General features: G+C 39.4%; 1 protein-coding gene across 2 annotated transcripts in view; it reads right to left on the bottom strand.

Annotated features, from left to right (window-relative positions):
• Positions 1 to 25,987, bottom strand: part of PHF19 (PHD finger protein 19) — a 34,489-nt gene that overhangs the window by 4,841 nt on the left and 3,661 nt on the right. For both annotated transcript variants that reach the window (XM_072431414.1, XM_072431415.1), the window contains exons 2-14: positions 24,266 to 24,473; positions 23,882 to 23,963; positions 21,936 to 22,031; positions 20,897 to 20,997; positions 19,365 to 19,513; positions 18,311 to 18,406; positions 13,590 to 13,658; positions 10,022 to 10,142; positions 2,973 to 3,040; positions 2,077 to 2,250; positions 1,469 to 1,556; positions 1,004 to 1,089; positions 817 to 912 (exon numbers count right to left, since the gene is read on the bottom strand). In XM_072431414.1, coding sequence (XP_072287515.1) covers positions 817 to 912; positions 1,004 to 1,089; positions 1,469 to 1,556; positions 2,077 to 2,250; positions 2,973 to 3,040; positions 10,022 to 10,142; positions 13,590 to 13,658; positions 18,311 to 18,406; positions 19,365 to 19,513; positions 20,897 to 20,997; positions 21,936 to 22,031; positions 23,882 to 23,963; positions 24,266 to 24,473 — 1,434 coding nt within the window. The remainder of the gene's footprint in view (positions 1 to 816; positions 913 to 1,003; positions 1,090 to 1,468; positions 1,557 to 2,076; positions 2,251 to 2,972; positions 3,041 to 10,021; positions 10,143 to 13,589; positions 13,659 to 18,310; positions 18,407 to 19,364; positions 19,514 to 20,896; positions 20,998 to 21,935; positions 22,032 to 23,881; positions 23,964 to 24,265; positions 24,474 to 25,987) is intronic.

Genomic DNA, 25,987 nt, shown 5'->3' with positions numbered 1-25,987 from the left:
ATGCTGGAATGGCACAATCCAAAAAGAGTTCTGCATATGAAAACAGAGGCAAAGGGTCCCCAAAGTCAAAAATGAAACTGAATGGAAAAGTGCCTCGTGATTTAAAGACAGTCCACTACTGGCTAATATTTCTATTTCATGCTTCCATTTGTTGGCTCAAAAGTAATAAAGCATCTAGAGGGCTATAGTTTCATTAAAATGATTGCTGCAGATGATTTAAGTAAGATTTTTATGACCCCATCCATTCATAGTTACAACCATTGTTTATTGAATAGAAACAAAGCTTTATGGATGTAAAAGTTAGAGAGCAAATATTTCTCCATAATGATTTACTTACTACTATGATCCTTACTGGAATTCGTCAGGACAGAAATATGGGTAATCCCACTGCACTTTTTGCAGTAATCCCACTGCACAATTTGGGACATTGGGGGTGTCATGTTTATCCAAACGTGACTACTTTTAGTGAGTCATAGGTTTACGTTTCTTTTTATTTAGTTAAAAAATATTACTCCCATTAGATAAAAAAAGCATGTAAGTGAAAGTTGTTTTGTTTTTTTGTTACACATGGATTCTCATCTCTCCTTAGAATGGTAGTGGCAAACCTCTGTCATAGTTCGTGGTAGGTATACATGGGAAGGGTGGGCAATTGCAGCCCCGAGGACAGAAAACTTTAACCCCAAGGAATTTACAGAATGAAAAAAAAAAAAAAAAAAAAAAAAAAAAAAAAAAAAAAAAACAGTAGTGATGAAGGTACACTTTAACAGGGGAAACCGGTTTCTACAGTCATACACTAGATGTATTCACACCACTTACCGCGACTCATACGATAGGCATGTGGAGGCAGAGCCAGATGTGCTGGCTGCATCATTTGAGTCCAAATCAGACATGAAATTCTGTCCAGAACTGGCACTGAAAGAAAAGAAAAATCATCTATTTAGATAATCGTTCAAATAATTTTTATTTTTAGATAATTACTGAATATTGAACAGATTCAGCTCACCTTTTAAGGCTTTGAATTTCATCCAGTGTGAAATCAAAGATGCTGGCTAGGTGGTGGTTGGTGCTCCATGCAGATGTGAAATCACTCTAATATAAAAGGAAGATGAAAAGGTAAGGGTGCCTTCCACTATTAGAGCAGTGTTTATTTTGCTGCTAAGATAGGGTTGTTACTGCTCTGTAGTCTACAAAAATAGGTGAAAAAGCAAGAAAAAAAAATCTGGTCTTGGTTCTACCACTGAGAAAAATTTAACCATATTTTTAAGTATTGTGTGTAAATTAAACATATATATTGAAAATGAAGTGCAAAATAATATTATGAAAGATACCATACATATATTTTCCAAAAAATGCATGTTGTTTAAACAGTCCTTTGTGTATTTAGAAATTTTTTTTAGCACATTCCCCCATCACAATCTCAAATGCAGAAGCCTATGCCATGTTAAGGATTATGTATAGAAGTACTTACACTAGGGATGGCATCCTCTAGAAAGAATCGTGACTGCTTCTGCCGAATTCCTCTCCTCTTCTGTTGCTGGCAGTCATGAGGAAGCATGCTGTAATATGTAACATGACACACTCATTGTTTTGTATAAGTCATGTATAAGTTTTGCATACAAAAACTTACTAAGTCATACAATAACTCCGGTCAACAGCATCTGCCTGCTAACAAGTCATCTGATAGCTTTAATACACAAACTCCAGATGGTATTTGCATTAAAAAAAAATGTTATATCCTGTGTGTGGAAACTGACATTTAGCCCAACATAATTTTTGCCACTCTCTCAGTTGCTTGTTTTAGGTTTGTTTACAATCTCTTAAAGTGGACCTACCACTGAAAGATGATGTAAGCTGCCATTGCTTAACAATTTTTTTTCCCCAGATGTTTCAATCACACCTAAAATTAATCATGCAGTTATTGTGTGACAAAAGACTGAACACCTGAGCTGCATAATCCTCCTGGGTCAATGATTCAGTACTTATTAAAAACTGAAGATCGAAAAGAACAACAAATAGTAAAAAGGTATTAAGGATAATAAATTAGTGAAGATGGCATTACTGTTACAGAAATATTACCTATTTTTGATGCTATACTTGCTTCTTCCCCTCTTTTTAACATCACCTCCAGATCTGCCCTCCGCCTGGCCCAGAAGTTTGTCTGGCAAGAGTTTACTGGGTGGGCTAGGCGGAACTCTAATCCGTAGTCTGAAGATGCACTTTTTTCTCTTGATTTCTTTACCGCACAGAAACCTTAAAAATATGAATGACAAGAGGCCAACAACGCAAATAAAATGAGTAAATGATGAAGAATTACCACCATTGTCAGGTTTTTATTTTCTTCTATACATTTTAACTATGAAGTATTACTACAAGTATGAATATTATTATAAATAATCTAGGGGAAAAAAGGGATATGGAACTGGCAGTTCTAAGATCTAGGGTTTAATCAATCAAAAAAACAGATTTTCCCTTTGGAATAAACATCCCCTTTGTCCATTGGATGTGGACTTCAAAGTGCTCGACATTTGGAAATCTTGCTTGCCCAGCTTTTGAACAATGATTACCATCATGATTTTCTGAAAATTTCTAAACACAGGAATAAATGATTTTTTAATCTTTCTACAAAAGTCATTAACCATGTAAGTCCAGCCTAAAAGATAAACTAATTTCATGGACATCTACAAAGTAAAAATACATTTTAGTAACTGAAACCTACTACCATATTTAATATCAATCAGTCACTAGGATTAGCAAAGATTGTTGAACAGAACAAATGGCTCTTTGTAAACACAAAACAACATGTATATCAACTTATGAAGCTTAACAGCACATGAATGGAGAACTGCACGATCATGTCAGGACTGAGCTACTAAAATTGTCTTTAGCCTATTTAGCCAACTGCAAGCAAGCAAGGGGTTAAATCTCTGCCTGCGTACCAGAGTCTTTGATAGGAAAGAATATAAATTTCTCACCTGCTTTTATAACTGTTTAATGCCTCCAAGAGGTGTTGCCCTCGATCTTCAGGTGGAGCGATGGCAAGCTGGAATACAATAGCTGACAGTTAGGACGAATACAGAAGGTAAAAGAAGGTACATTACACCTGGGTTCACAATGTGAAAAGTGTTTTTGTTAAATATATCTTTATTCATTTTAAACATAGAAATCAACATACAAAAAAAACAAAGTACAGAAAAAGAAAAAAATGTGGGGGGGGACAAAAACAAGGGTACATAGGCCATTCTCATGGGTCTTAGCATTCATACATCTACTACAATCCAAAAATTCAACTCGTTTAGGGGTGGAGGGCCTCCAGTGCCTCACTTATGTGCATAAGAAAACTGGGAGAACAGCGTGTATATTCTGGTAGGAACAACACAGTTCTGTACCCTATGAAAATTATAAACAAAAATTCAAGTAAAAATAATTATAAGTAAAAAACAAGACTACAAACAACATTCAAGCACAGGTAAGTAGGGTTGAGAGGGAGGTAGGTGAGTGAAGGGTTTGTTAAGTAGGGTTGTGTCGTGAGTAAAATATGTTGGTTGCCCTTGGTGAGGCGAGTACTCAATTGGGGAGAGTTTTTAAACCTATCCCATACCATCCAAGTAAGCTTAAACTGTTCCAACCTGTCATCATCTTCTGCTACTAATTGTTCCATGTGGCAGATTTTCCCCACCTCTGTTAACCAATCCTTAATGGAGGGAGTTACTGTTTGCTTCCAAAACCTGGGGATGAGCACCCTGGCAGCGGTAAGGAAATGGCGAAGTATTCTTCACTTGGTGGATTGAATTGAGTCCGGGATCATGGACAAGAGAGTAACCTTATGGTTATTGATCTCATCAGAGCCTGTACAATCATTACAAACTTTGATAATCGTTTCCCAAAAACGTCAAATAGCTGGACATTCCCATCATATGTGTATTTGATATATGTGATTTCTCTGATTCCTCCGCCGTCACCGACATGCCCAATTCAGATTCCCAATATCGTGTGTGTGTGTGTATTTATATATGTGCCGTGATTGAGTATTTCGTAAAGCAGGTAGATAACATGGGTGGGGTGAATGAGCGACCTCAACAATGCCTCAAACCCAGTCAGACCTCTAAATAGTACAGATGTATCTTGGAACAAGGATATATATGAAAATATTTGCCTGTGTGCAAACCTCGAGATCATCCTGTGAACAAAAGATATGGGTGTGACCTGACCGCTGTTAAGTATACCTCCAAGATAACGATCTTCCAGTAGTGACCAGATCGGAAAACCTGTTTTATGCATTGCTGGAGGGAAGGCTGGGTTCTTGAAAAGTGGTGTCATGGGACCTGGGCGTGTAGAGATTTGGCCTCCACGGATAACATCATCCCATAGATGTAAAAGATCAGATGATCACAAGATATGGATCTATCCATGGATGGGACCTCAAGTCCACCGGAGAGGGATTCCGTCAAAGGAACTCAACTCTTCCCTTCTCTGTTATGAAACCAGTCAGTCATTCTGATCAGTACTGATGCTCTATAATACAGCGTGACGTCTGGGACCCCGACACCTCCCATATTGTTAGATTTCGCCAGAGTACGATATGCTATTCGGGGACGTTTAGCCTTCCATAAAACGGACCTGAACTTGTTATTAATTTTTTGGAAAAATTGGTACTGTTTAATATATGTATATCCATCTGACCAAGACATCCATTTTTAACGTGTTGATCCTTGCCAACCAAGAAAGAGATAGGGAGTTGTATTTCTGTAGATCTGAGTGTATTTTACTGCACAACGGATTGTATTGGGGGAAAATAGATTAGAGGGGGCTAAAGTAATGTGTACCCCTAAATATTTAATTGCTTCCTTACAAATTCTGAAAGAGGTGTTGGTGCTAATGGATGACTCTTGTACTCAGTTTCATTGAACACCATACTTCTGATTAGAAAAGTTAACTTTAAAATTACTAAAAGAGCTGAACTTCTCAAACTCTTTCAGAACAGAGGGAATGGTGGAGAGGTCATAAACAACAGAAGATCGTCTGCATATATTGATAGTTTGTAATGATATTCACCAACATCTGGAGCTGCCCTCTGTAAATCTGTATATAATATATATGGCCACAAGTATTGTGAGAATTAACTATATTATTCTGTTTTAAAATGACTAACTCAGTTATTTGTGTTCTTTACTTCGGTTCCCGGGGGCGCCTTGGCCTTGCACCTGGTCAAGTGAAACCAGATAAGAAGACCATAGAAACTGCCAGCAGATAAGGAGACCATGGAAACTACAACCCCCCCAAGAAAACCAATTAAAAGTGGAATGTACAGCGGCAGTAAAAAGCAAAATAATAATTTGTCTCCAGGCAAATTAAAGAAGAGACCAGCCCAGAATTGGATGACCGGTGACGCAAGGAACCGAAGTAGATAAAATATAGATTTTGGCTAAAGTTTTCAGAAACTCCTTTAGACAGAGGAAAGGACAGTCCCAACCTCTATTGCCTTGTCTGTTGTGAGTTTCCCACGCGTGAATAAAACCTTGATTCTTTTACTATACCTCAGAAGTTGTCGTGAATACTTGTCAACTTACCATTGACACCTCTCACATCTGGAAGTGCTCCATGACCAGAGCATACAATAATGGCGATAAGGGGCATCCCTGCCTAGTCCCATTTAATATCATGAAGGAAATCGGACAAAGAGCCATTAACCCTTACTCTTGCAGATGAGTATAAGGCAGATATCTTGGAGATCATACTTGAACCTAGGCCTACTTTCCGTAATGCTGCGTACATGAAGGGCCAGCTGACCCTATCGAACGCCTTCTCTGCAACAACCAAAAGAAGGCACATAGGGACCTTTGATACTCTAGCATGTTTGGTGAGAAGGATAGTTTTGAGGGTTTTATTCCCTGCCTCTCGCCTGTGAATAAACTCTACCCGATCCTTATGTATTAGGAAAGGCATATGCTTGGTGAGCATTGAGAACAATTTAGCGTCAGCATTGATGAGAGAGATAGGCCTGTAATTTGAGCATATTTGTATGGTCCTTGCTAGGCTTAGGGAGGATAGTGATGTGGATCACCTTTGTCAGAAAAGGAACCAAATTAGGAGTATTTTATAGAACTTTGGTGTAAACCAATCTGGATTTGGGCTTTTCTCTGCTGGCGTGGAACTAATGGCTGATGTCACCTCTTCCTCTGTAAAAGGTGATTCTAAGAAGAACACCACTTCGGGGTCCAACATTGGGAGAGCTGTCTCCGTGATATAAGTTTGGAGAGCAGCCGGTGTGACGGGATTTAGCTGGAGTTGGTAGAGGTCTGCGTAGTATCTATAAAACGCCTGCAATATATCCTGGGGGATAGACATCAAGTCCTCTTGTGCTGTACGTATAGATGAAACATAAATGATAGGTGCATGAGGATGAAGTACCCTTGATAACAGCCTGCCACATTTATCTCCATATTGGTATAACATTTTACAGAAACGGTCCCTATGTCGCTGGCGTGCCAAGTCATAAAGCTCAAGAAGATGGGTTCTAGCTGCGGTTAGCTCTAGGAAGGTATCAAAAGACATAGTTTGTTTATGAAGATGTTCTAAATTTTGAATTTGGTGTTTTGGAAAAAGTGTTTTGAACATCCTGCAATCTAATCCTTTTCAGTCGCGAGCCCTGCTGAATTAGGAGAACTTGGAGAACTGCCTTCAAAGCTTCCCACTGTATGGGAAGGGTGGTGGTGTCTGAAGAATGGTCCTTTATAAAGTTAGTTATAGTATCGACAACAGCCCTGGTACAAATTAGGGTCTTTGAACAATGAATCGTTACACCTCCAGGTCCATCCTCATGAGGTTGCCTGAGGAGTCCATGGGCAGGAGTCCATGGTGGAGAAGGAGTGCCAATCTAGTGTAGGGTGACTGACCAGAATATATTCTACATATATACTTTATTATATAGAAACAAATATTCACACATATATTCTAATATTCTATGCTGGGGTACCCCCTGATGTGGGTTGGAATAAAATATAAAATCCTTGTCAGTGGGATGCAAGGTGCGCCACACATCTATTAATCTGAGTTTGCTCAATTTAGCCCGAAATGTATTTAACTTGGCGTAAGATATGGGAGTTTTTCCTGATGAGGCGTCTATGCGGGGGGCAATGATGGTGCCATTTGCAAATCTTTTCGGGATATCTAAATATTTAATTGAGGACACCGTTGGTTGGTAATTAGGTAAGTACAGGGAGGCTATCGTAAACGTCCTACCCCAAAAGACTACCTTAAGAAACAGGTGTCTACCCTGGGGGTCGCTGTGGGTATCAATGACCTGGATTGGTAGAGCTTTGTGGAATGCAACAGAAACTCCTCTGGTTTTGGTGTCAGGAGCTATGGTACCAGGTGGGATAGTACCCTATTTCGGAGGGATGGAAATTGGTTTGAAAATGAGTTTCCTGGAGCAGAATGTGAACTTTCGCCTTGTGTTGAGCATATAAAAGATGAGAGGTTTGGCAGGGTTGTTAAGTCCCTTAGCATTGAGGGTACGAACCGTCAAAGGCTGAGCTTGAGCGTTGTAAAGACATCTGTGGTCTGTGTTGTGAAGTTTTAGTTGGTGGGGGGGGAGAGGGAGAGGGATCTAGAAGGGTTGGGGTGAGAAGTACAAGGAAACTAAACTAAGGGTCAGGAAGTGTACACCAAGCGGGTGAGGTTGGCTACCTCATGACCGCGGGGTGAAAACCTAACTTGGGGAGAAGAAAAGGGGGAATGTATCCCCAGACTCTTCCAACTATGGACGGTAGGCCTATGTGGGTAAAGGGTCAGCCAATAGCGGAATTTTTCGGATTCTGCCCAGGGAGACCTATGTTAACCATATATAAGGAGACATATCAAACATATTACGTCATTATGGCTTAAAAACTTAGTTTAGTATGGTAACGGCAGCAACAAACATTTTAACCAGTAGAAACTAACTATGAAGACGACAACAATGCAAGGTAAAGATACATATCAAAATTAGTAACCCTTTAATACCAAATGCATATCGGAGATAAAGGCTAATCTGAAGCAAGACGCTGAGCGTCATCTCTGTACGTAACTTTGCTTCAGGGGAAGAGATAGCAAAATATATCTGGGCCTATGCTTTATTTAGTTGCTGTAGGGGGTCCACCCAAGGGTGCACCAGGGCCCATCAACCATCTGGTTGGGGGAATGTGTGTAAAATAATAGGTTAAACAACCATTGCTAGTTCACTTAACTGCCCCCAGGTGGCAACCCTGCATTATTCAACAAATATTCCTATGGTAACTTATTGTATAAAGCCGGGGTGCCTAACAGGTGGATCCCGATCTACCAGTAGATCGCAAAAGCAACACAAGTAGATCGCGGAGCCCTGCCTTTCAAAATAAACTCTACCGCACAAAGGAGTTATTAAGTCCAAGTTTTTATTGTTGGTGGATCATTTGGACTTGGTCATTTTAAAAGTAGCTTGCAAGTGAAAAAATGTGGGCACCCCTGGTACAAAGCAACAACTAGATTTAAACCAGAACTAGGAAATCAAAAAGCCTGAAAAATAAGTCCTAGTTACCAGACCGTGGTGCAATTAAAGAAAGTCCAAGGAGTCCAGGGATAGGGTAACCAAATACCCTCATCTGCGTGGAGGCAGGTGCGTGGTGTGAAAAGTGTTTTTAATGGACAAGAAAGATTTACCCTTACCTTACCAGATTTACCCTTATGTTACCAAATATAAAATCTGTAGGTGTAGGTTTCAGCCAATATACAATTATATTATCTTTTTTTAGTAATTTGACAAACTAGGATTATAGTTTTGGTTGTTAAAACATGACTGATGTAACAGAATTACTATGTCACGTTCGCTGACACCCTTTTAAAAGTGGGGGGACACTACAGTTTTACAATTATTAAATTTCATCACTACAACCTATAGGGGTTTATTTAAAAAGCAGTGAATCTGATACTTACTGAAATATTCCCTGGTTGTGAATCAGTGTCTACCATTAAAGCATATGGACCTGGAGATTAATTATCCACCAGAGAATGTTTCCGTGACTGTCAGGTTCACTGCTTTATTAAAAGACTCCACAATGTGGCTCAGTAGTGTAAATGGCCCCAAAACAATGTCTGGACATGGCTATGAGGAGATGATGAATGGTGCCCTGGGAGATCTCAATAAACTTCTTGATCAGAGCATCAGTCTGAATCAATCAGGAAGAATCTTCAATGCTTCCTTCAGAGTTGCATGCACTCATACATAATGTCCCAGGGGGTCCCTACTGGGAAACATGAACATCCACAATGTGCCTGCACACAATGAGGCCATGCATGGTCTTGTACAAAAAGGAACTTGGGCTCCACTTCAATAGAATATTGACAAGGAGACCAAGAATTTCATCCCAGTACCTAATAGCAGTTGATGCACTAATAGGTAGCACTGGAATGTCTGTGCAACCTCCAGGATTAAATGTTTTTACTACCAAATAAACCTACTTATTACTGTAAAACATAAATCATTTAATTATAAATAGTTATATTAAATAATAAACTACCACCAAAATAAATACTACTCATTTTAAAATTATTAGTAATAGAAAGGAAATCACCCTAGATTGATAGGCATGGCATGACAAGATGGTCAGGTGGAAAGGGACAGTTGCCCAGGCACACCAACCCATAAACACGCAAAAAGCTTTTGTTGCATTCCATAAATTGTAGCTTTTATGTTGTATCTGTTTTATACTAATATTTATTAAAAACAAAAGCGCACAAAGAAAGTGCACTGTAAGAAGGCCGACAAAGGGGTTTGCTTTTGCACTACAGAAAGAGTGGAATTTTGTTCTTGCATACTTCTATGAGGACATACTCAATATTTATGTGATGTATGCTATTTTTCTTTCATGACTGTTTGGATTTTAAACACAAGGGGGCAGCCCGGGCCTGTCAGCCAAGAAGACTCTGTTCGGAGTCCCTTTTAAATTTTTACTTTTGTATCTGCATTCTAAATGTCTTATCATGCATATTCTGAACCCAAACATACCTTTCCAAGCTGAAGATGGTCCCAGTTCTCATTCACAAAATTCACAATCTCCTCAAAATCAAAGTATTTCTTCTTACTTAGTACCCCTAGGTTATAGAGTGTGAGATGCACAATGTCCACCCTGTAAAAGACACATAGCATCACCATCAGAGGGCACAACTCACCTTGCTGCTGCAATATTTATATCCTGTACATTCATTATACCGGACATAAAGAATGTTCTGCTTCTGTTTGTTGAACAATAAATAATAATGTCTTAATAAATAATTCATAATCATTGGTCATAAATCAGGTCAGCAGTATCAGTCAGACATCAATTTAAAATGCTTTGGGCACATTTGTATTTGACAGGTGCATTTGATCTGTAAGGTGACCTCCTTTAAGCAAATTTTGCATTCCAATAGTTATGTATAGGAATGACAGAGTCAGTAAAAACAAACTTATTCTGCTTAAGGTTTTAAGCAAGCTTGGACCTATAGCATGGTCCATTTATTAGGTATACAGAAAGGTACTTAGGACACCAGTCAGATTCCTTTTAAAAAACTATTTTGTTGAACACAATAACCACAAGCGGACGTTTGAATCTTTTTGGACTAGCTTAAGATCAGTCACAGTATTCTAACATGCAATAATCTGTGGTTTCATGCTAAATCCTCAAGAAAGTTTGCATTTATTATATCATATAGCGCCCAATCCTCTTTCTTATACATATGTGCAGGATACTCAGATTCATACAGCAACATTTAAAATTGAGCAGGGGGAGAAATGAAGACCCTCATATTTATCTGGTGGAGTGGAGTGCAGATATTTTATATGGCCCTAAAGATAAGGGCTCGCCTAACTTACAGAAATATACAGCTGACAAATTGCTCAACTGGCCCAATGTTTTTTCCCTGACATGTGGCAGCCTTATCTTGTTCCCCAGTAGATATCCCTTCACTGATGTAGATTATCCCCAGCCTCACAACCCCGATTCTATGTCCCGTACTATGTCTTATTGGGATAGGAATAGAGGGAGAACAACCATGGGTTTCCCATACACACCAATACTACCACTTTGGAATAACCCTAAATTCAAGTCTAGTCTACATCATTTGTTGTATTGGTGGCTGAACAGTGGCCTTTTTAGACTAGATGACTTTCTGAGACATACTTGCCTATGTTCATTCTATGCAGAATTGTGTGTTCCTCTAAATGGTTCAGGTATGCTCAAATATCTTGTTATGTGCGCTCCAAGCTTGTTGCCAATTCCCCTTTTTCTGTTTTTTTTTTTTTTTTATATCAAACTTATTTGAGTCATCTTGTAAATCGATAGCCACATCCAAGCGCCAGATCTCTCTCTCTCTCAATTTACTCAACTCTAGCGTAACAAAGATAAACACATTTACATTACAATGTGGGATTGTCCTAGAGACCAGGGATTTCAGTGCGATCTGATGGATTGGCAATCTAAGGTATCCAATCTTTCCAAGATCTCCATCAATTCTTCTATTATTGGATCCAATTATAAAACATTGCTCTGATGATATCTAGTTCCTGAACAAGTTGCCAAACAGGATGAAGTTGGATCTTTGGCTCAAATTTAGTGGTTTTGCCCAGTGGTTTTCCAGTTCTGGCATGAATTTTTTAATTTATTAATGTTGTAAACCAAATTAACTACCTATAATTCCTGATTGTGCTCTTTTTAGTATCATTTGAAAAGATTTGATCAAGTACAGTATATCCTTTTGGCAGCTTGTTTAGTTATATCACATTTTCAGAGATACTCCTCACTAGCCTTGTTGCTATTGTGCCTATACTGAATAGATAACAAATAATACATTAACTACAATATGTTAACTTACTAAGTTTGGCAACACTTGGCTCAGAATCATATTTAATGTTATTCCACACTGGTTCATTTTTCCTTTGTTCCCTATACCTGTAACTCTCTTTATTTCTATTGCTCATGTGTACATTTTTTTATCTTTGAAAATTTTATCTTTGAATTGAATTTTGCAGTTTGTAATGCCATAGATTAGAATGTATATTCAGTATCTTTTTGTTTGAATATTTTTATTGAATTTTCAAGAATATACAAAAAAACACAAAAATGACATTAACTATAACACCAAAAAAAATGAGGGCATCGGCGCCATCTTGGATTTGGAGGCCTCGCCGCGGGATGGGTTCTGATGCGCCGCAGAACGCTTCGATTTGGATGTTGGACCCATTTAATTTTCTTCCCAATACAGTCGGATCACACCTGGGATTAGAAGTTGAATGATTGATCCGTAGGATACGCTACTTTTTTTAGATAGAAGCCCGAAGCCGCGCGGAGCCGAACTAGATCACGTCCATCCGTCAGGCCACGCGCATGCGCCCCCCCCCTATTCAGTATCTTTTTAACCCTACTAGCGGTAATCCCCAGTGTGCCTCGGGGTGGATTTTACATGCTAAAAGCTGTAATCCCTAATCACACTCGGGGTCTCTTAAAACTTAAAAAAAAACACTTACCTTGCTCCGTTGGCAACCCCCGGCGTCCTGCCTCTTCGATCTTCTCCCGGGGACTGCAGAGACATTCTCTAGGATGTTCCTGATGACGTTGGTTGCATGAGTCAGTGCAGGTGGGAGGAGCAGCGGAAAATTCGATAGTTAAATTGCCTGTTTTTATAACTTATGTTTTTCGCTAATATTTTATTCTATTGTATTTGTTCTTCATTTTTCTAAAACTTTTTAAAATTGAGTGAAACAATGAATCCTGTGTCACTGAAAAAAGGTGTACATTTTTTTTTTAATTCTCAAATATTTATTGGCAGCTAGTAATTTGTACTGCAGTAATTCTGCTAGTCTGCAGCATGCAGACGCAGTACACAGGTAAGCAATACATTTCTTGTTAACAGAATCACTGTCACATACCATACAATTAACAAACTCTTTACACACACTACCAAGGTGGTAGGTCCACCATTTCAAAGACAATTATTGGTGCGTGTTGGTAAGGGAAAACAAGCTGCAACCTCTTCAAACTTACTACGGTGTTGAATGCAGCACAAGAACGTAACAAGATTGCTGCTAAAAAAAAAACAAAAAAAAAAAACACACAACTCCTCTTTGTTCTATACTCTCCTCCTTAGAAAAAAAAAATAATAATAGGCCTCTGTCACAAACCATTACTAATAGGACACCATTCCATATCCCCCCCACTGGTGTACTATACTCCCCTACCTCCTAAATTGTAAGCTCTTTTGGGTATAAATAGCAGACTTTCTCTTAATTCTCAGTAAAATGCTAAGGGACTTCATCACTTTTAGGGAACAAATTCCCATTTTAAAACAAGCCTAAATTTTACAATATAAAAAGTTAGGATAAAAAAGGTTGCATTTTAGTGTAATAATACAAATCCACTAAACTACAGCATTTTGTTTGATATTGGTGCTCTTAGCAAAACAGTTTACAATTATTCAGCTGAATTGGCAGATCTCTAAAAAAAAAAGTACAAAGAGCAAAAGGAGGGCCTGGATTCCATCTATGGAGACGAACAAATGAGCTAATATATACATTTAAAGTACTGGGTCGTAGAACTTACCATCTCAGAGGAAGCCTTTTGATAAATTCCATGCCTTGATTGCAAACTGAACAAAAAAATATAAAAAACCTGGGGAAAGAAAAAAAAGAAAAAAACATAACCTTTCTGACAATACACAACAATCGGAAGTTTTGTGGCATATTGGAACTGTAGAAGCAAAGAACACAAACTACAGTGGAGTTAATAAGGTAGCTTAATGGTTAGTTCACTTGAAAAGTCTCGCTCATTTCCTTGGTTCGGCTGCCAAGCAGCCCCTTACATACTTGTTCAAAACAGGGTTCAGGTGGTTTTTGATGGACAATTAGTAGGCGGTTGTCAAGTGCCCATATAACATACAAGTAATAAACAAATACAATATTAATATGGTAGAAGGATGATGATTACAAAATTCAAGTACCGTACATATATTCACAGAAAACAAAGGACCACATTAATACTACACAAAACCAGAACAACAGAAACAGAGGGGCAGGGGAGAGTGGAGGAGAGGCAGGTCTCCCAGTCAACTAATAGAATCTACTGGTGTCATTTGTCAATAGTATGTCTATAGCCATACAGACAGCAATGAACAACCCCAATCCATAGGCATATAATATTAGACCCACGGTGACCTTCTGAAATTTAGGTACAGAATCGGTTATTATGGCTCTTATCTTCACATTCACTAAGAACCTGCTCTAACGTGGGGACTGCTGACCCCCAGGTCTTGGCCAGCACCATTTTGGCTGAAGTAAACAAGTAGGTCAATAGTTTAAACTGGTTATTAGTGCAGACCGATGGTTTCAAGTTCAAGACAGCCTTCACAAGATGCTTAGTAAACGAGCGGCCCAAAATAGTGTGGACCATTTGGTATACCCATGTCCACCTTGGGGCACTCCCACGAAATATGATATAAAGTTCCCGCTGTTTTACAACCCCTAAAGCAATCACACGAGCAAGCAGGTTTAAACTTGGCCAATCGAGATGGCACCATGTACCACTGCAACATCAATTTGTAATTGGCTTCCACCACTGATGCATTATTGTTGCAGTGGGCGGCCATATGCCACATTTGCCCCCAATCTTCCTGCTCGAGCGATATACCCAGTCAGTTTCCCAGCAGGTCACACATGAGAGTGTGAATGTATTTTTCTGTACCAGGTCACCATATATGGTCGACAGAACCCACTTTGGCATATGGATCCTGTACACACAACTTTTCAAACCAGGTCATATTGAATGGTCCGGTGGATCTCCCAGCCTGGTCTGAGCAAAGTGTTTAATTTGTAGAAAGTAAAAAAGCTCTGATGACGGAGCTTCACGATTATCATGAAACACATTAAAAGGAAGTATCCCAAATGGATTAATAAAGTGATGAAGCCTATAGAGGTCTTTCTCTACCCACCAAGTAAAGTGTCTCGGTTCTTGCAGATCAGGGAGGAATATTGTATTCCCTATTATAGGGGCCACCGGAGTGTGCTGGGAGGCAAGCCCACCAATCTTTTTTTTATAGAATCCCAAATTCTCAGCGTGCACCGCAAAATGGGATTAGATATGTGGCGATGCTGGGAGCCCGGGACCCACAATAATGCTTCCACTGACACAGGTGCTGCTGCTCCACCTTCTATTGATACCCATTGGGGGGATTGCTAGGAAAGGCGTTACCTGTGCACATTGTAGTATGAACTCAGGTGCAGTAAAAAAGGCCCCCCATGCTCCGCACCTGGAAGAGAGCCGGCCTAGGAACTCGCGGGCGCCAGGCACCCCATATGAACTCCAGCATTTTGTGTTGCAACAGTTGTATACTATGTGCAGGTAAAGCGATTGGTAAAACTCTTATAGGGTATAAGAATTTAGGTAGCCATGACATCTTAAAAGATGCTATGCGCCCTAGCCATGAAATTTTGTACTGTTTTCAAGATTCTAGTAGTCCAATAGGATGTCTCACTAGATCAGGGATGTTGGCAGAGTACAGGGAGTCATAGAATGGCAAGATATAAATACCGAAATAGCTGAGCCATTTTGACTCCCATTGAAATGGAAAAGACTCTTTTATAGCCCTCACCATTTCCTGCAGCAGTTTGATATTAAGTGCCTTGCCTTTAGACCTATTTAGCTGAAACCCAGTCACTGAAACCCGGAGAACGCTTGGAAGTGTTGCAAAACCTCCATCAAGTTGGGTGGGGATACCAGCGGATTAGTCAGGCTGAGGAGGATGTCATCCGCACTCTATATCTTTTTCTATAGGGTTGTGTAAACTGACGTTAGAAAAGGTAACCACACAACTTCTGCCTCTGTAAACTAAGATGCAGAGAGGTGCAGTTACCACTTCCTTACCATGATCCACATCTGTTTATAGTGAATGAATAGAGGTAGTACTTACTGACCATCAAAAATCACACCAACACCTGTCTATTTTGAACAGACAAGGTTAAAGAACTGCTACCAAACTGCACATGAGAACCACATCCTAAATACCATAAGATTAATAAATATAATCAAAGTGGGCTACTGATACTGTTGCCTTTCTATTAGCTTGAACTAGTCTGGCCATTTTCCTCTGACGTTCCCGTGGAATCAGCTAGGCATTTTCTCCTAGAGAATTGAGGCTCACTGGATATTTTCCCCTTGTTGGACCACACTCTGTAAACCTTAGAGATGGTTGTGCATGGCAATTTGTGCAGTTTCTGAAATACTCCAAGACCAGCCTGTCTGGCACCAAAATCCACCCACATGCAAAGTCACTTAAAGACACTTTCATTCCCATTCTGATGCGTGATTTGATATTTTGCAGGTTGTCTTGACAATGCCTACATGTCTAAATGCGTTGTGTTGCTGCCATATGATTAGCCATCTGCGTTAACAAGCAGTTGAAGAGATGTATCGAAGAAAATTGGCCAGCGAGTATGTCTGCAGTTAGTTCTGCTTCTCTCTGTGGTCACCCAAATAAAGATGAAAGTAGAAAAAGATTAAAGAGAGGTACTGCCAGAAAAGGGAAAAGTTACTAGAAGCGGGATATGTTTTACATTTCAGAATTTCATGTGGATCAAGGTGGCCTCTCAGATTCAGTTCAGATACGTAAGCAGTCAGAAGGCGCCACTATTTTATGGAGTGCAGCCATCGTGTTTTCTGAGTTGAACGGGTTAATGTAGGGAATTCACAGCTCCCTATAAAGGCGGGAAAGCCTCATTCGCCGTGAAGGTCTCTCAGGAATGTGGAGGAATGTACAGAATGCCACTGAGCTGAGAAAACCACACTGAATTCATTCTGAAAAACTTTGCTTCAAAGTGACTGTACGCCAATCCAGGCTGCCCTCTGCCAGAGACCGCCAACAATTATTGTACAGCAGCCTGCGCGCGCAAAATAAAACCTGCCCCAGAATGAAATGACTGAATTTTCAGATTTGAAGTTATTGTTATCATTTACACAAAATGAATGTAACATACTTTTATTTTTTTAGCCAATTTCTCATCATCAGAGCCAGAACTAGGCAGAATGTGACAGGAATCATTCCCTGACAGGGCACCAAAATCAGTCAGTGTTTGCAAATTAGGCTGTACAGGATTTGGCTTTATGTTTAGTGCACATAAAAACACTTGCAATGATAAAAAGGCCACATGCACAGACTTTACAACTGGCAAAATGAAAAAAAATTCTGTAGAAGCAGATCAAGGTCTTTTGAGAATTGGGAGCATCTTTGTACATGTCAAAGCCGACTCCATCTCTGAGAGGAAATTGAACAGGACTACTACTGTGTGCACTGTTAGTAATAACACAATGATTGCTCCTTTAAGTCCAGTAACAAAGCTGAGGATAAAACAGAAGTCTCACCTCCTGCCAAGATTTGCCTCAAATGGACATGTTACAATCACAGCACACAATGTTACTCCTACAGTTTTACTGGGGACATTACAGTTTTGTGGAAGTGTAGTAAAGAACCCTTATGCAAGTTAAAGCAAAAAATAAATATACATCTATATATCTATATCTATATATAAAAAAAGCCATTATGGCATGTACAATTTTCCCCAGACTTCCTGTTCCTGTTTTGTCAATTCGTTTTGTTGACTTTCTCCTGTAATAGTCAGCATACCACAGATATTAAGAAACAAACTCATACTCCAATGTTCAAATAGTCCAAACCTTAATGTCAAAGAAGCAATGATATACCTTTCTTAAGTAAATACTGCTTTAGACTCCCCTCATTGAAGTATAGGCATTTAGTTATGTTATCTTCTTTGAACAGAAAGAAAAGAAAGATCAGAAAGCCCAAACCCATGCTGCCTACAAGAGATGACATTTTCAAATGCCTAAACATTCAGTGCGGTCAGCACTGCAATAAGCCTAAAGAAGCATTATTTCAGACTTTTTTTAATCAAACCAGCAAACATTTGAGTACAGTTGCATTTTAAAACGTGTTTGGTTCCGATATGGAATGGGCAACAAAAATTCCTGTGCTAAAGTGTTAATGTTTGATGGCTACTTTGTGAATAAAGGCCCTCTGTTTTAATACACAGCTCACATTCCTAATGTTGTGGCTCTGACATGGTTGAATGAAAACAGGTTTCTCTAACAGTCCCCTTCAGTACAATTTACCAAAGTAATAAGCTGTCAGCAGTGAAGTATTTAATGCCTGTTAACAACTTTAGCAGAGTGGCAACAGTCAGGAGACCACATAAATTAAAAAGGCTTTTCCCACACCGTGTATGACACTAAATGATAACACAGAACTGTGACTCTACCTGTCACCAAACAGCATAGGCTCATTTAGACACTGGATACATGCTTCATGGAACCACTGCCGGCAACGGTAACACTGGATCATCTTCAGGTACCATCTATTGAATAGAAAGGAAAATTAACAGAAGCAGCTTTATCTTCCACAAGATAGGTTCCATGAATGACCTAGGTCTCATTTAGAGGTAATTTACACTTCACCCCCAACCCCACCCCTTATAGTCTCAGAGCTCTACATCCTTTATATGCTGCTAAACAGTCAATTCTGAGGTATCCAGAAGGGTTAGAGAACTACATTTTTACAACAATGTCTGTTCTTGCTTGGCAACATGTAAAATACACAAATTGGTTTGTGAACAAATTGATATAGCCATTTTCAGGAGGAGCTCTACTTTTCATTTCTATAGCTTAAACCTGGTTGCAAGGCTGCAAGCGCTCCAGAGAAATCAACAGGGTTGAAAACAAATGTTTGGATGGAGGGTGGAATAGTGTAAGTTACATAAACCTTATTTACATAAACCTTTCTATCTACCCCATAGGGATTGGATCTTATTCCCACTGTTTGACAAGTCAGAGGAATAACAGTGTAATGTTTGGAATATCCTACAATGTACACTGTATAAAGTATCATCATATGTAAAAACACAGGAAATAACTCACTAGAACATGAAGCGGAAAAGATCACAAACCGCTCTCAGATAGCACAGGAATTAGGAGATTCATGTTAAACACTGACAGATCATTAAACACACAACCTTCTTTATATAGAAGAGTTTATATTCATGAAATCACTCATAAGGACACCAGCCACTATATATTTTCCCCAAAATGTAGAGTTATTGTTAAGTTTACACTACGAAGGTCACTGACAATTATAGAATATGGAATTAACTCATTTAGGCTTAGTTTACATCAGGGGTCGACAAACTTTTATGGCCACTAGGCCATTTCAGGGGTGGGCGGGATCACACTAGGCCGGACTCTTGCTACCTGGTAAATGCAAGGCAACAGCTGAAGTTGCATCATGATGCAGATATAAAGCAAAAATATTTGTCTTACTCTCCAGGCCCTCCACAGTAACAGTAACACTGCTGCTGATTGGTTCTGTGAGGCGAGTCCCAGTCCAGCTCCTCTGGATTGTAGGTGAGCAACATCTTCACTGCCTGCAGTGCCTTGGCGATGGGGCCTTTTTTCAGTGCACCTCCTTTCTGCAGAGAAAACGCAGTATTAGTGCCATCTACAATATAATGTTCTATTTTCTGTCAGAAAACTGGAGAATCTTTGCCATCAGAATTAGCGCCCCTATGTCTGCCATCCCTGGCACACAGTCCATTGGACGTCGTACACACACATCCAAATCTACGTGCCAACAGGTCAAAAAGAATTGTAGCACTGACATCTGTATAACCAGAAGAAAAACAAATTTAGTACATAAAGGAGAACTTTAGTTTTAGTTTTAATTTTTAGTTTTAGAAAACTTGAAATAAAAGCATAAGACTTCTGAAAATGTGGGAGCGTTCTGACCATACAAGCCCAGGGACTTCTGCATAACTTACAAATTAGCATCCAGAATCAGTAAATCCACTTGAGGCAAGCCAGGTATGCCTAGAACTTTTTTTTATGATGCTTAAGATCATTATTTCCAGACATGATTTGATATCAAGTGTGAGGGGACCAATTGGATGAACAAAGCACACACAGGCACCAACGTTTAGCAAAGTGTAGCTTTTGCCAATGCCCAGCCTAGATAACACACTGTTCTCTAAGATCTTGCTCACACCAGACTTTTTCTAACAAATCTGTTCAACACGGTGCTTCATTATACAGCTGTACATATTTGTGTTTAGCAGGGGGATAGATCAACAATTCAGATGGCAATATCCAGCTAAAGAAGAGACCAGTAGATTCCTGTATATGTTACCGCTAGACCTTTCTAACGATAAAACTTGTCATAGCTGGCCAATGAGGATAACCACTTTCTCAGGGAATAAGCTGATCTCAACTAAGCTCAATTTTAAAAGGCTACCCAACACAAAATATAAAATTTGCTTTTATTAAGCAGCTTGTAATATTGATGAACAAATAGGCAAAAACTTAGAAGACTTCTCATAGCATGGCTCCCACACCTAGCACTCATTACAAATAAAACCACTTACCATTTACTGCTAATATCCTGATAAGTTGGGGCACAGGGTGGAGTAAGACTACATGTACTCTTAAATGTTACTTTAGCTGTCCTTTTAATGCACTGTGTGAAAATTCTAGAAAAGGTTTTCCCTGGAAGCATGTTGATTAAAATAAGTTTTATTGCCACTAAAAGATGTCTAAAGTTAGACAAGCCAACCTATTCCAATTTATTCAACCAGTGAAGAACTACTGAGGGATGCAGAGCCTCTGGTTGAGATAAGGTAGTAATATGAACTTTTTGCTTCTTTGCCAACATAAGAAAGGGAGCACAAATCAGTAAATTGCCCACCATCACACCCACCTCACCCTGATCTGTGGACCGCTTCATACTGAATCCCTGCTTAAATAGAAATAATGAACTATATAAACAGTAAATTAAATTAGTAAATAAATTAGTTTCTTACTCGAACTGCCAGCACAAAGATGCAGCGTCTACAGAACCAAGGCTCCAGAGCACCTTGTCCCCCGTTCTCCACAGTGGGTATGTGGCACTTTTGGTGGTACCCTGAAATACATAAAAAATATTTGATAAAGCTCCCACAACCCACTGCAATGACTAGACCTTCAAAGTACTTTGAAGCTCTTCTAAATATGAACAAACAGCTATAACCAAAGAACCAACTAAAAGAAATACAACCTCATCGGATTTTATTTCCCAACTATAGCCCTACTTTTTTTATTATGATCTTTAGATAAAGAATATGTTGAAGATTAGGGGACAATATCAATCCACGCCCTCCCTGCTAAAGGCCAAGCTACCACAAAGGATATATGGTCAAACACAAGAATTAAACAGACATGTGTGCATCTCCCTTGCATCAAAGCTAAAGTAGTACTCAAGGTTTCTCTTTAATATACAGTCTCCTATTCCTGCATCATCCATGTGTAGAGTTAGAGAAAGGGAACCAGAGCAGGAAGTATAAGAATGTACAACTTACATGTGTTCCAAGAATATTTCTGCCAACATTTTACATATCTGTCCAAGATGTGTAATTTGCAAGGAGAAATAGCTGCTACAAGCACAGCTGCAGAGCAGTCAAAAGTCTCAATTTTCCCACAGGGGGTGATCAGCAGATGATGGAGCAGAGGCAGCTGGATTGACAGAAGCCTGCATTGCTGACCTACCCTTTTAAAAATGTTAGCTGCCTGGCTGTCACAATGACACTTTGTTTTAGCACCAACTCCCTGACCCTGGACAAGTATAGATACCAGGAGTTTGGACATCACTCTAATTTTTTTCTTGACCCCATCTAATTTTTAAATTGCTTGACCACAACAGTTGCCTATGCTTTATAACATCACGCAAACATTTTACCACCAACAAAAGCAATATCACCTAAGAGAAAGGGCTGTTCTCTGCCTTTTAAAGACCCTCAAAGGTAATTTAGCAGTTAGTTGCAAATCTTTTTTTTTTCAGAAAACTTAGAAGAGAAAATCACCTACCAAGTCCACACTTTCCACAGATGAGAATTTGGTTGTGTGTCGCAGAGCTCTTCCCACTACAAATATTGCACTTTGGCGCCTCTCCAGGTACACCAGCTGTAGAAGATATGGCAGGTAATTGTTGCAGATGGACACTGAAGACACCATGATTATTAAAAGTGGAGAACTTGCTCATATTAGGTTTAGTCTACACGGACTGTTTCCCAGCGTTTAACCTGAGGCTTTTAAAGCCCATGTTTGAAGTCCCCATGCATTCCAATTGGCTAATCTACACCAGGACGTTTTCTTCAGGCACGTTTTTGAGCTTATTTTAAACGTTGCTTGCAATGTTTAAAAAATTAAAACGCTGGTAAATCGTGGGAAATCGCATCCATTGATTTTAATGGGAGCGTTTTCCTGCGTTTATGCATGCTAGAAATTGTCAATAAAAAAGCTTCCATTGATTTCAATGGAGGCTTTTACAAACGTTTTACAATAGCCTACAGTGTCCTGTGTCACTATTCCATGTGTCATGCATGATTAATTACATGTACTATGCTGTTAAAAAATTACACCTATGCCTGGCACGTGTGAAGATTGTCTGCCATTGTGTTTGCTTTTGGTGCTTTTCACACCTGCAAATGATGTCATTCATTATCACTTGTGTGTAGTCATTGCCTTTAATTGTGCTTCACTTTCCACTCTTTTGACTCTATTCTGTGTATACTGTTACATTTGTCACTGTACGCTTGCATGATCACATTATCACATGTATGCAGAGATGTATGTACTTCCTGTACTTGCAGAAATCACTTCTCAGGGTTACAATTTGCATTTCTACCAAGTGCTAAAACGCTTGTAGAATCACGGTAAAACGCGGATAAACGCGGCATAGACGTTTGTCATCTTTTTCCAGCATTTAAAAAAAGTTTTAAAACATTAAAATAAATGCATAAAAACGCTTATAAACGCAGTAGGAATGTTTACATGCCTTTTTACAAAACATCCATGTAGACCCAGCCTTAACCAAGTTATTTTGTTTTTAATTCAGAGAACATAATGTAAAATCTCTGTTACACTTCTACTCCTACTTTCTTGGTTCCAGTTTTGATCAGCTACATTATAATGAGGTGGAATTTATTCTCTCCAGGTCAGCTCCACACATTGGCAGGTTGTTATCAACCCTTCAGAGCCTCACCTGATGTAGCTTTGCAGATGCAGGCCATTCATGCACACTTGTTAAATCTCTAAATCATTTGTGAGGGTAATGGTCTGCTTTTACCACATTTTACAGGTTTAAAACATGAACTCAGGGCCCTTTAGACATACATCACACTGTGCAACTATACCAATATGAGCAACCATCCCACAAAAAGATAAAAACTTCCAAAACAGTTACCCCAAGGACAATGCTAAGGATGCTACACTCCATGCAATACACAGCCTGTAAATTACCCACAGACTCTGTGAAGAGTTCTGGGCCTTCACAAAAGTTTCTGTTTATGACTGTGCAGGAGGAAGGCATATGATGCACATAGTCCTAACTCACTTTAGTCATGTAGCAGTTCAATTGTATACAGTTTTACAGATTTTCCAGTAATTTCATCCTCTAAATATCTGATAATCCTCCTATGCAGCCAATGTCAGACAGAATATGAGATCCTTTAATATTGACTGCTTTAGTATTGTTTTAATGGCTGCAATTATAAAGAAGTTTAATTTGGTGAGATACTGTGGCTTGGTGCAGACTAATAATATTAGTAATAATAATAATAAAAAACAGGATTTATATACCGCCAACATTACGCAGCGCTGTACATTAAAAAGGGGTTGTAAATGACAGATACAGACAGTGACACAGGAGGAGAGGACCGTGCCCCGAGGAGCTTACAATCAAGGAGGTGGGGGAAGTAACACACAATAGGAGGGAAGAGAGAACAAAGCAAACAAAGCTGCAGCATACACACCGTGCTGAATGTCTTTCCAAAGGACCCAGTACTTTGAATTGTCTTCAAATGTCACCAGACAACTCTGCTTTGAACTGCTGACCTGTCAGGAAAAAAAGTCAAAAGTCAAATCAGACACCAGTATATGAAATCATCTGGATACACAACACCTTATGAAAGAAGAGCATGAAAGTACAGCAAAAAATAAATGCTGCTCCTGCTTCATATTAATGATAGGTGATCCATTCATCTAACACTGAGGCTGTCAGTCAGATTTTGAATCTTTTGCAGGGCAGTAACATTTCAGACAAGAAACATACTTTGTTATGGGCCTGGAGTTTTAACAGAGATCCAAAATATTTGATTACTGCATGATTACATGGATGACACTTCCCAGAGACTTACCCTCTTTATCTTTCCCAGATAATAGAGTCCATCTGTCCACCTACATAGCACATACTGGCCTTCTGCCTGACTGACCACCAGTTCAGGAAAGTCCTGCCCCCTCTTCACAGAGTTTTCCATGGCAGGACGCCGCAGTCTGCTACAGGCTGGATAGACATCTCTCAGTGCCAGTTCCAAGCTCCGATTCTCCATTGCTATAGACGGGTCCCTGCAAAATAGTAAAAAAAAAAAGTTTTAAAGCATTCTGACAGTGCAAACTAGAGCAATAACATCCTTTTATCATCACCAATGCAGTACCTGAACAGTATACTAAATATTTTGGTGCAGAATGTGGACAAGAGCTACTCCTATCACATTTCCTTACAGATCCCAGTGCATTATCAAAACACAGGCTTCTCATATAACATATAGATAATCTTATATAACTACAGATAAAGGGACACAGACCCCTTGTACCGCAACCTACTACCAATCCTAGTACAGCACCTGGACACAGAACCTCTATATTACAAACCACCACAGATTCTAGTACAACCTCTGGCCACAAGCCTTTTATATCAGACCTTACTTCAGATCCCAGAACAAAATCTGAACACACACATGACGTATCACATGCGCATACTCAACTACAGATACTAGTACAACATCTGGACAGGGGCCACTCATATCCCACCCCACTACAGATGCCAGTACAGCATCTTAATGTGAATCCTTTATGTCACACATCTATACAGATCATACATCTGGACATAGGTGTCTCATAATTTCTTCACTATAGGTCTTACTACTAATCCAAATAGAGGATCTGGGCTCATAATAAAATCCTGAAGAAGAAGACAGGGACCTTAATATTACATTTTACTATTGATCCTGGAAAACTTTTTGGACTCCTCATCAAGCCTCTAGCAGGATCACAGCTCCTCAAGTTACATCCAAATAAACCTGGTACAGAATATGGACCCAACCCCCTTTACCACATCCTATTAGAGACAACAGTGCAGAATGTGTACATGGGCCTTTCCTATCACATCCTAGCTTGGGTGCAGAATCTAGACACAGGCCCTCATATCACATCCTACTGGGTATCTAGGTATAGATTCTTTTTATTACATCCGACTGAGGACCTTGGTGCGAAATCTAGACTCAGATCCCCAAATAACATCCACCTGAGGACCTTGGTGCAGAATCTGGACACAGTTCCTCATATCACATACTACTGAAGACCTTATTACAGAATATGGACACGGGTCCTCTTATCACATCCTACTGAAGACCTTATTGCAGAATGAATATGGATACAGGTCTTCATATCACATCCTACTGAAGACCTTATTGCAGAATCTGGACACGGGTCCTCATATCACATCCTACTGAAGACCTTAATGCAGAATGAATATGGATATGGGTCCTCATATCACATCCTACTGAAAACCTTATTGCAGAATCTGGACACGAGTCTTCATATCACATCCTACTGAAGACCTTATTGCAGAATCTGGACACGAGTCTTCATATCACATCCTACTGAAGACCTTTTTGCAGAATGAATATGGACACGAGTTTTCATATCACATCCTACTGAAGACCTTATTGCAGAATATGGACACGAGTCTTCATATCACATCCTACTGAAGACCTTTTTGCAGAATTTGTACATGGGTCTTCATATCACTTCCTACTGAGGACCTTTTTGCAGAATATGGACATGGGTCTTCATATCAC

Source organism: Pyxicephalus adspersus, chromosome Z, assembly GCF_032062135.1.
Source record: "Pyxicephalus adspersus chromosome Z, UCB_Pads_2.0, whole genome shotgun sequence".
Taxonomy (NCBI): domain Eukaryota; kingdom Metazoa; phylum Chordata; class Amphibia; order Anura; family Pyxicephalidae; genus Pyxicephalus; species Pyxicephalus adspersus.
Note: the sequence above shows the minus strand (reverse complement) of the source record. Positions and strands in the feature narration are given on the sequence as shown.